General features: G+C 42.9%; 1 protein-coding gene across 1 annotated transcript; it reads left to right on the forward strand.

The window, feature by feature from the left end:
* The first annotated feature begins 7,924 nt into the window (after positions 1 to 7,924).
* On the forward strand, positions 7,925 to 11,062 carry HNRNPA0 (heterogeneous nuclear ribonucleoprotein A0). Its single transcript, XM_043465429.1, has one exon. It carries the CDS (start codon positions 8,563 to 8,565, stop codon positions 9,481 to 9,483), a length of 921 nt encoding a protein of 306 aa, XP_043321364.1. The 5' UTR covers positions 7,925 to 8,562; the 3' UTR covers positions 9,484 to 11,062.
* The last annotated feature ends 858 nt before the right edge of the window (positions 11,063 to 11,920 follow it).

Below are 11,920 nucleotides of genomic sequence, written 5' to 3' on the forward strand. Positions count from 1 at the left end.
TTTCTCTGATAATGAGTGATGTTGAGCATCTTTTCATGTGTTTGTTAACCATCTGTATGTCTTCTTTTATTGCAACTTTAAGAGTAATAGAAATAAAAGTCATAAAATTCAAAACCAAAAGATGAATAATTTATGTAATTTTAAAGGAATGCAGTTCTGTGACCTTGTTATGGAATTCGTAGGTTAAACACTAAATCTGGTGTAATCTTACTTAGGCAAGATGTGATCGGAAGCTTTGCAGGAACAGATGAGTTAGGTCTAACTCCCTGAATAATGGACACTGAGAGCACTTCTTTTCTAGGTGGGTATTGCAGTTTGCTAGGACTGCCATCACAAAGTACCACACTGGGTTGCTTCAACAACAGTTTTATTTTCTCACAATTCTGGAGGCTAGAAGTCCAAGATCAAGGTGCTGTCAGAATTAGTTTTTGGTGAAACCTCTCTTTCTGACTTGCAGACTGCTGCCTTCTTTGCTCCTAGTGAGGAAGAAAAGCTTTATTAAACTGTTTTACACATTTCGAACTATACTATAACACTAGAAGTTGAAATGGAACACAGCCCTGCCAGCACATTGATTTTAGCTTAGTGAGACATCTGTCTGATTTCCTTACTGTAAGATAATAAATTTGTGTTTTTTAAGGCAATGAGTTTGTGGTAATTTGTTACAGCAGCAACAAGCCAGTATACTGTACACTGTCATGTGCTGTGCTGTGCTCTGTTCACTCAGTTGTGCCCGACTCTTTGCAACCCCATGTGCTGTAGTCCGCCAGAGTCCACCAGTCTCCTCTGGCCATAGGGATTCTCCAGGCAAGAACACTGGAGTGGGTTGTTATGCCTTCCTCCAGGGGATCTTCCCAACTCAGGGATCAAACCCAGGTCTCCCACATTGCAGGTGGATTCTCTACTGTCTGAGCCACCGGGGAAGACCAAGAATACTGGAGTGGGTAGGTAGCCTATCCCTTCTCCAGGGGATCTTCCTGACCCAGGAATCGAACTGGGGTCTCCTGTATTGCAGGCAGATTCTTCACCAGCTGAGCTACCAGGGAAGCCCACACTGTCAGACCCTTGATCATTTACTTGTGTGACTCCAAATATAGCATGTACACACATTGTTTCTTGTACTTGAAATGCTATTACCTTCTTGTATGCCTAACTAACTCTTAAACCTACTTCTGAAGTTACCTTCTATTAGGAGAATTTGCTGAACTTTGGGTTTCTGTCCATTTCTACCTCAACACACTATGTTTGCAACATCTGTCATACTTCTCTGTTATTGTTACTACTGTCATTGATTTCCCCTCTTGTCCAAGACTGTTGAGCTCCTAGAGGCTTGGGACTTTATTTACAGCATCTAGCCCATGAATGAATTAAGTAGAATGATGAATAAATGAAAATAGAATGTTCTAAATGTTTTTAAGTTAGAAGGCTCATATTTCTGTGTGTGAGTCTGTGGGTATGTTTATACTTGGATGTGTGTTCTTTACAAAAAGGGAGTCTGAGAAACATCAATTTGTTAAGTCCTCTATCTTAGTCTATTTGGGCCAATATAACAAAAATACCATAGACTTGGTGACTTATAAACAACCAAAATTTCTCATATTTGTGGAGGCTGAGAAGTCTAAGACCAAGGTGCTGGCAGATCCAGTATCCGGTGAGGGCTCACTTCCCAGTTCATAAATGGCTGTCTTCTTGCTGTGTCCTCACATGATGGAAGGAGAGCTAGAAAGCTCTTTGGGGTCTTTTTATAAGGGCACTAATCCCATTCATGAGGGCTTCACTCTCATGACTTACTTTCCAAAGTCCCTGCCTCCACATACCAGCACACTGGGGATTAGGCCTCAACATATGAATTTTGGGGGACACATTCAGTCCGTAACATCCTTTAATTCTGGTAATCTTTTCCCAACTTCCCACCCAGGTGGTTGGCAATTAAACATGTTATTACTAGAGTTTAGTTTCACATATAAGGATTCCAAGTTTATTTGGGGTTGCTGATGTGGATCTGGTCCCAAGACAAAGGTGATATAGTTGTTTTCAAGATAGTTTTCAGCCTGCACGGTTATCCATGTGTGTATGAGTGTAGGATAAAGTAGACTCATACGGATAAAGTAGGATAAAGTAGACTCATTCGGCTTACACTGGCTGGGTCACTCTTTCCTCTGATGGACAAAAACCCAGAAGCTTTTGGTCATGTATTTTATTTTTAAATTAATTTAAAAAATTAATTGAGATATAATTTAGACACACAACATTTTATTAATTTTAGCTGTACAACATAATATTTGCAATATATATATTGTAAAATGATCACAGTAATTTTAGTTAACATCCATCATCACAGTTCCAATTTTTTTCTTGTGATAAGAACTTTTCAGATCTACTCTTTTAGCAACTTTCAAATATACTATATAGTATTGTTAACTGTAGTCACCATTGTTGTTGTTGTTCAGTTGCTGAGTTGTGTCCGACTCTTTGCAACCCCATGAACTGCAGCACGCCAGGCTTCCCTGTCTTTCACTATCTCCCTAAGTTTGCTCAAACTCATGTCCATTGAGTCAGTGATGCCATCCAAGCTCTGTTGCCCCTTCTGGTCTTGCCCTTAATCTTTCCCAGCATCAGGAAAGATGCTAGGAAATAAGTCAGCTCTTTGCCAAAGTATTGGAGCTTCAGCTTTAGCACCAGTCCTTCCACTGAATATTCAGAGTTGATTTCCTTTAGGATTGACTGGTTTGATCTCCTTACTGTCCAAGGGACTCTCAAGAGTCTTCTGCAGCATCACAGTTCAAAAGCATTAGTTCTTCGGTGCTGAGCTTTCTTCATGGTCCAACTCTCACACCCATAAATGACTGCTGGAAAAACCATAGCTTTGACTATATGGATCTTTGTCGGCAAAGTGATGTCTCTGCTTTTTATTACTGTCTAGGTTTTTCATAGCTTTTCTGCCAAGGAGCAAGCATCTTTTAATTTCGTGGCTGCCATCACCATCCACATTGATTTTGGAGCCCAAGAAAGTGAAATCTGACACTGTTTCCACTTTTTCCCCATCTGTTTGCCACGAAGCGATGACTGGATGCCATGATCTTCGTTTTTTGAATGTTGAGTTTTAAGCCAGCTTTTTCACTCTCCTCTTTCACTTTCATCAAGAGGCTCTTTAGTTCTTCCTCATTTTCTGCCATTAAAGTGGTATCATCTGTATAGCTGAGGTTGTTGATATTTCTCCCAGAAATCTTGATTCCAGCTTGTGAGTCATCCAGCCCAGCATTTCGTTTGATGTACTCTGCATAAGTTAAATAAGCAGGGTGACAATATATAACCTTGATGTACTCCTTTCCCAATTTTGAACCAGTCGATTATTCCATGTCCAGTTCTAACTGTTGCTTCTTGTCCTGCATACAGGTTGCTCAGAAGGCAGGTAAGGTGGTCTAGTATTCCACATAAACTGTGGAATACTCTTTCTAAACAAATAAGGAAATAATAAATAGCTCAGGAAATATTATAAAGCAGTTAAATTGATATTGTATAGGAAAAACAATGACTGATACTTGGGTATGAATCTTATACAATTATGATGATGTGTGAAAGGTCACATTACTTATTTTACCAAATCAAATTAAATTTGACTTTAAACTATATATGCAACAGAATGGCAGTAATGTCAGCATGTCATTATTGGGTCTCCTTTCATTGTTTTCCACTCAAAGGCACTTGCCTCTCTTCCCCTTTCCTTCTTGGGAAGCGTAAGAGCAATACTTTGATAAAATGCTTTTTGTTAAAAAAACAAACAATGAGGACTGAACTTAAAAGAGACTCTCCTAAGGCAAAAGAATACACAGATAAATTCAGTCTGTAGAGATATTAACTATCTTGTTTGGTACCTATGTATTTGCCTCCAGTATAAAGTCTAGGCTTTTAGAAGGGATTTATGTTTGTTTGCTCCATATGGAAGGGGATTTCAAAAGTGGAGGGATTGGAAAAAGACAGCTTCCCAAGTCTAAGAGAAGTGACCAGACAAAAGGTACAAACTTCCAGTTGTAAGATAAGTCCCGGGGATATCATGTACAGCACAGTGACTATTTACTTCTGCTTCATTGAATACTGGAGTGGGTTGTCATGCCCTCCTCCAGGGGTTCTTCCCAACCCAGGGATCAAACCCAGGTCTCCTGCATTGCGGGCAGATTCCTTATCGACTGAGCCACTAGGGAAGCCCAAGAATACTGGAGTGGGTAGCCTTTCCCTTCTCCAGCAGATCTTCCTGACCCGGGAATCAAACCGGGGTCTCCTGCATTGCAGGCAGATTCTTTACCAGCTGAGCTACCAGGGAATCCCAATCAGATAGCTATTTGAGGGCAATTAGAAGTTTCCAACTTACACAGATTCTCAGTTATTTCCTTAAGATAAATTTCCAGAAGCATAATTAATGGTAGAAAAGAATGGTCACATTTTAAGGCTGTTAGGTCCACTACAAATATTGTACCTCATCACAAACAGCAAAGTACCATTTTGGAAAGTAATTTGGGTAAATAAAAATGGAGCATGTATTGGTTTGCTAGGGCTTCCATAACAAAATACCAAAGAATAAGTGGTTTGAACCACAGGAATTAATTTGTCTTCCATTTTTGGAGGCTGGAGGTCTAAGATTAAGGTGCTAGCAGAGTTAAGTTCTTCTGAGACCTTTATCCTTTGCTTGCAGGTGGCCATCCTCTCACTGCCTCTTCACATGGTCATTCTTCTGTGCACATATACCCCTGGTGTCTCTTCCCCTTCTTGTAAGGACACTAACCATACTGGATTAGGGCTTCATCTAAGGGCCTGTTTTAAGATAATCACCTCTTTAAATACTTTATCTTTGATTATAGTTACATTCAGAAGTACTGGAGGCTAGTGCTTCACATTATGAATTTAGAGGTAAGAGAGGGTGGGGACACAATTCAGGCCATGACAGAACTCAACTGCAAAAATTAATTCTGAGTCCATGGGGTTGCAAAGAGTCGAACATTACTGAGCAACTGAACAACAACAAATAATAAAAAGTTGACTTAAAAAAGAAGTAGAGTTGCTGCTTTCTGAAAATATAGCTGTTCACAGTTTCCCCTCTCTTTCTCAGCTCATTCTTTTTCCTTTTCTGTAGTTCTCTTTTTCTGTTAGGTGCAGTAAAATATACCCTTTTTACTGTGCAGTTCTTTTGAGTTGTTTAAACATCATATTCAATTAGATCTTGTTATCACACTTGTAGGAGGGATGGAAAGCAAAGGTTGTCTAAATTTCAGTTACATTTTAAAACATTTGTTTTGGAAGGCTGAGATACTTGTAAGCAAGGAAAAGTCAAGAAACATACTCAGGCAATGATCTAAAAGGTAAAGTAGGAAAAAAAAATGTTTTTCCACCTGAATGATCTCAGAGGTAGGAAAATGACAGCATCATTTAAGTATTTATATAATGCGCTTTATTCACTGTCCCTACTTTTAGCAATCTAATCTCTGAAAAGAGTCTTCTATCCCAGTTATCTTGCGCTTCTCCTGACTTTCTAAATGTCTCTCAAACATGCTTGTGTGTTGTTTCCTATCATCCCTACCCTCTTTCTGTTGTTGTTTAGTCACTAAGTCATGTCCCACTCTTTGTGACCCCATGGACTGTAGCCTGCCAGGCTTCTCTGATCATGGGAGTTCCCAGGCAAGAATATTGGAATAGGTTGCCATTTCCTTCTCCAGGGTATCTTCCTGACCCAGGGATTGAACCTGAATCTCCTGCATTGGCAGGTGGATTCTTTACTACTCAGCCAACAGGGAAGTCTGCCCTCCTTCTGTAGGTAAGCCTTAGACTAGACATATGCTTCTATGAAGCTTTTCTAGTCAACAGAAATTAAATCAGTAACAGATCCTCAATAAGACTGTGTGGATGATTATTTTAAAACAATATAGGAAAAAATGTTATTTTAGAATTTACAATTTAGATGAGAAAACAAGTTACGGTCTTATTCTGTTTCAGAAATTCATCTTTTACTGTTTAACATTTATTTGGATGACTCTAAAATAAACTTCTTCAGGTCTGATCTTTCATCAGAGCTATAATCTTGGGCATCCCAGAACACAGTGCTCCATGAATACCCCAGTTTCACCTTAAACATTAACAGCTATGTTCACCATCACCCATACTTCCTCTAAAATAGTTTCTTTTCCTAGATTTTTGTAGTTCTATCATGTGGTAATTTTAGGCTTCCAGATATCAAACACTCGAATGCTTTTATTTTCCTCATTATTTATCATCAATCGGTTAGCAAGTCCTGACATATCTGAATTGTGTTTTGTAGTAAGGTAATACTTTCCTATTATCCTTCTTTTTTAATTTTTTCAATGGCATTTATTGCTATCTAACATGCTGTATACCATTCTTATTGTTTGCTTCTCCCCACAAGAATGTAAGTTCCATGAGAGCAGACATTTTTGTCTGTTGCTTACTGCCCTGTTTCCAACAATTGGTATAGTAGTTATTGGATAAATTGAGAAATTGAGCACTTACTATGTGCCAGGCACTGTGCTCTGCATTTACATGCAGAATCTCATTTAATTTTTACCACATTGGGAAGGTGTTTTATGTTATGATTTTAGATAATAAAACTTATAATTTTAAAAAGGTTAGGTGACCTGTCCAAAGTCACACAACTCGATGGTCACACAGTTTGTAGGTAATAGAGACATAGTTTCTCCCTAAACCTTGAAGCCTATCTATAGCCTTTGAATTAGTATTTATACTCCTTAATCTAAATTTCAAGACATTCCATAATACCAAGACCCTCAACCTAACTTAGTTTTTTTCTATCAAAAACCTCCTGATTCAATCAAACTGGTCCACTTTCTGTTCCTGGGAGTTTATAAATTTTCTCCAGATTTTGTTCCGGTAAACTCCCTATAGAAATCTTACCTAGCCTTTGACTCTGTGATTCAGTGCAACTTCTACCTCTTTAATCATTTCTGAATACATTCCATTCCAGGGTACAGTGAGGAATTTCTCTTCTAATTTGCTACATGGTTTTGGGGCTCTCCATCACGTGCCTTAAACCATGTGGCACTCCTTGTATCTTGCTTGGAACACAAAAGTTTCAGTAGAAGGAAGCCATTATAACTTTCTTGTATTCCCACCTGGGTTGATATGGCAGTTACCAAGGATGTGCGATACTTACATACAGTACAGTGTTTATGTGCTTAACTTGGCTCCCAGTCCAATTGAAAACGCCTTAAAAAACCTAACATTTTAGTTGGGAAGGAAGCTCATACAGATAACAGGACCTATGAAAAGATGTGTACACCGGGGGAGTATGTAAATATCCGCTGAGCCTCGCAAGAGGGTTCCACTGACAGCACTGGGGTAGCGGGGCTCTCGCGCCAAGCCTCGGTCGCAAAGTCGGAAGCGCTTTCAGCGCGCTGCTGTCCTTCCACATGGCCTCGGGCTCGCTTTTGCGCAGGGCCACGTGCCAATGTTTGTCTAATTGTGCCTCTGGCCCACTATAAACGGTTAATAACTGCCTTCCCTGACCAGGCCCCTACCCTCCATCTTTGTGCGGACGGGAGGGGTGAGGACGCCAGGTGTATTGGCCCAGCCGAAACGCGGCGGGTAAATCCAAGACCCTAACCCCAACAGTCAAGTTTTCAAAAAACCCGCGCGTAACGCCCCAGGCCGCATCCGTTGGGAACGGCCCCCAGCGCGTCCCCGCTCACCGCCACCCCCCGCGCCCCGCCCCCGCGGCAGCCCAGGGCGGGAGGAGGCTACGGGTAGCAAGAAAACTCCGCACACTGGGGGAGCCGAGGCCAGCGCGCACTGGGGAGCGCGCCCGTCCAGCAGCTGCCGAAAACGGAAGTGGATGCAAGCGGATGGCTGTGATTGGCTGAACTGACATGTCTCTCAAGGGGCTGGCGCGAACGCCACTGCGGTGCTGGGTGAGGGGATAGGGCTAGGGGAGGGGGAAAAATCACTGGGAACAGCCGCGGGGGCTGGGGGCAAATGAATCGCAGAGGTTCGCGAAGAGCAGAGAGAGTCCCTAGTGAGGGCGCACTGGGGATCCTGGGAGTGAAAGCAGAGCGGGAAAAGCGGTAGCGGGAGCAGCACAGGCCGAAGGCTTGAATAGACCGCGGAGGGCGGGGAGCCCGTGACCGAGAGCGGCCCTGCAGCGCGGTAGGCGGGACTAATGAGGTCGAGGCGAGGATTGGTGGACTGCCCTGCGCTGCCGTACGTCGGCGGTGACGCACGCTTCGGGGAGGGTGCGCGCGCGTTCAGCGGCCTCTTTGTGTGGTGCACAGATAGGGGAGCGGAGGTGGCGGTGGAGGTAGCGGCGGCTTTGGTTGCCTTCCAGTTTCCTCGGCTCGTCCTCTAGCCGGCAACTCTCCCCTTCCCTCCCCCTTCCTCTCTTCCTTTTTCCCTTCCCTTCCCTTCTTCCCTTTCCCGTCGCTGACCGACGGGGGCGGCTCCAGCGACGGCTGGGCCCAAGTTGTGAAGAAACCTTAGCCAACCATCACGGCGACGGCGAAACCTCGGAGCTCCCAGGGCGGGGGCAAGGCCCGGGCGGTGGAGATGGAGAATTCCCAACTGTGTAAGCTGTTCATCGGCGGCCTCAACGTGCAGACGAGTGAGTCCGGCCTGCGCGGCCACTTTGAGGCCTTTGGGACCCTGACAGACTGCGTAGTGGTGGTGAACCCCCAGACCAAGCGCTCCCGTTGCTTTGGCTTCGTGACCTACTCCAATGTGGAGGAGGCCGATGCCGCCATGGCCGCCTCGCCTCATGCGGTGGACGGCAACACGGTGGAGCTGAAGCGGGCGGTGTCCCGGGAGGATTCGGCACGGCCCGGTGCTCACGCCAAGGTGAAGAAGCTCTTTGTCGGGGGCCTTAAGGGAGACGTGGCTGAGGGCGACCTGATCGAGCACTTCTCGCAGTTTGGCACCGTGGAAAAGGCCGAGATTATTGCCGACAAGCAGTCTGGCAAGAAGCGTGGCTTCGGCTTCGTTTATTTTCAGAATCACGACGCGGCAGACAAGGCCGCGGTGGTCAAGTTCCATCCGATCCAAGGCCATCGCGTGGAGGTGAAGAAGGCTGTCCCCAAGGAGGATATCCACTCCGGTGGGGGCGGAGGCGGTTCCCGGTCCTCCCGTGGCGGCCGCGGCGGCCGAGGTCGGGGCGGTGGTCGTGACCAGAACGGCCTGTCTAAGGGCGGCGGCGGCGGCGGTTATAACAGCTACGGTGGTTACGGCGGCGGCGGCGGCGGCTACAACGCCTACGGAGGCGGCGGCGGCGGCGGTTCGTCCTACGGTGGAAGCGACTACGGTAACGGTTTCGGCGGTTTCGGCAGCTACAGCCAGCACCAGTCGTCCTATGGGCCCATGAAGAGCGGCGGCGGCGGCGGCGGAGGAGGCAGCAGCTGGGGAGGTCGCAGCAACAGTGGACCTTACAGAGGTGGCTATGGCGGTGGGGGTGGCTATGGAGGCAGCTCCTTCTAAAAAATTTTTTTTAATGCTTGGGAGTGGCTATAGGGGTAGCTCTTTTCAACCACCCAACTAGGGTCAACTCCCAAGTCCTTTTCGCTCCCACCGCCTTCCCCGTTTTGCCCTTGGGGCAGCCACTTCTAAGGCTGCTTACCCTTGGGGGTGTTGCCCTATATGCCTGCCACCTCTCTCGTCTCTCCCTCTGAAGATGGACTTGGCCCCACATACACATTTTTGTGTTACAGTCATTGATGGACTCTATTTTTTTATTATTACTTGGACTTTGGTCGTTTTTATACTAGCAAAATGTCTTGTTTTAATTTGTGTTTTTTTGGGGGGGAGGGAGTGAACTTGCTGATTCTGTAGCAAAACCTGGGCGGGGGTTGGGGGGTTTAGTTTACTTTGTTGTAAGGACTTGATATCTGGCTACAGCGTTTTCTATGAAATCTCCTTGGATCCCATGCCCGAAATTTGGAAGCATATGTACAAAAATCATTTTTACGTTTTATTTTTAATAAATCATTGTGTTTGACCGTACATGTCTAACATTTTTTTTCTAGGATCCATTCCGTACCGTTTTAAGGGTAATTTTTCGTGTTAATTCTTAATTCTTGATATGTACTTAGAGAAACTTTTAAAAGGTCCTGTGAGGTTTTTTTTTTTTTCCTTCTTGCTGTTGCCCAGGTAGTGATGTGCTGAATTTTATCCCTTACAGGTAAAACATTTGAAGTGGTGGATGTGGCTTTTTAAAATCTTTAAAGTTTTTCCTACATCCATCTCTTGTACTAAGTGATTTGCTTATCATCTTGACATGGTTGGTCACTTCTATGAGAATTTACTTCAAAATATGTACTGTGTAGTTCTAAAGAAATAGTTTGTGTTAAGCATGTGTTTTCATTCATATAAACTGTTTTAAAAAATTCAGATGGCCTAATTTCATCCCTCTTACTGGTTTGTCTGTAATGAATGGTTACAAATAAGGGTTATATTTTACCCTCAAACTTTAAGTGCATTTTTGTATTTTCAGAGCAGGTTTAAATGTTTTTTTTTTTCCCCTATAGCTGAACTGTTGTCCTCCTGGAAATCCTTCCCCTAACTTTTGTGGCACCATCTACTGGCAGAATGTCAGTATATCTGCAAAATAGTTGGTTGAAAAACTTGTTCAGGACAGTTGCATCAGATTTTAGAAGTTTTGCCATCAAAAATCTGTGCAGACTTTGGTTATACATTTATTTGTAACTAAGATGGGCTTTACAGGAATGTAGTTAATGGTCCATATCACGACTGCCCTTTCTACATGAGGTTTGAAAATGTAAACTGCTATGCATAGCTTGGGCAGTGGCCCCACATTGCTATGATAACTAATGAACCAGCTTCATGTACTGGTATCTTAGGTGCAAGTTGTAAAGCAAAATATCTGTGTATTCTGCTTGGTTAACAAATGTATATTTGTAGCCCTTTCATGCAATAGAATTCAAGTTGTTGTTTATAAAAAGCAAAACAAAACAATGGTATAGGAGAAAATTGCCTTCCTGGATAGACATATAGAATAGCAACGTTTATGGATATCACAAATAAAGAATTCAATTCTTTACATGATTGAGTGAGAGTATGTATAACCTGGTGGGTGGGTTCAGAATACCTTTTAATCTAAGTACCTACATTTGATTTAATGATATGGTAAAATATTTGATTGGAATTTTGCTTAAGGCTTCTTAGTAGTCACTTTGACAAAGGGTAGCTGCTACTTGGTACAGGTACTTTTAGTACCTCTACAACAAATGGGATAGATGTGTTTGCATATTGAGTAAATTAACAAGATAGTCAAGTTTTGCATTACAAATGGTTTTACAAATTTGCTTAAATTTCTGTTTTCACTCTTACTGAAATGCATCATACTGCGTTTCTTCATGTGGTGATTTGGTCTAGCTTTTGCAGGGAGTGGGGCTCTAAGATACAGAAAATGATATGCTTAAATTTTTTATTGTAATTATTGTGCTTGTGTTTTACTCAGTTTTAGGAGGAAGATCTGTTTCTTCTGGTTCAACTGGAATAGTCCACCTTCTGGAGGGTTTTCAGAATTTAATAAGGTTATTGTCGTTTGTATTTCCCACGTAGTGATGTGTGAAAAGTTATGTAAAAGGATTTCCTAATTAGAAAAGTGGCTTAGTGTTCATGGTATATCATCGCTTTGTTGTCATGTATCTACCTTTACAAATTTCTTATCTGGATTGGTATTCAGTGAAGGCAGAAATAGTGGTCTTTAAGTCTTTCCAGATTTGGCATGTGGGACTAACTTGTTTGTTATGGTTTCACTTTTTTCACCTGTAAGATTTACCTGAACATTACTACTACAAATTTAATCAAGACTTGGGGAGGAAGTAGTACAGAACCTAGTCAGCATTGAATATAATTTTTATGCAATGCTTGAATCTAATTTTGAAAGATTAGC

This window comes from Cervus canadensis, chromosome 4, assembly GCF_019320065.1.
Source record: "Cervus canadensis isolate Bull #8, Minnesota chromosome 4, ASM1932006v1, whole genome shotgun sequence".
In the NCBI taxonomy this organism is placed as follows: domain Eukaryota; kingdom Metazoa; phylum Chordata; class Mammalia; order Artiodactyla; family Cervidae; genus Cervus; species Cervus canadensis.

Bases quoted from the DNA above. Each gene is read 5' to 3' on its own strand.
- HNRNPA0 (XM_043465429.1), top strand. From the start codon at position 8,563: ATGGAGAATTCCCAACTGTGTAAGCTGTTCATCGGCGGCCTCAACGTG.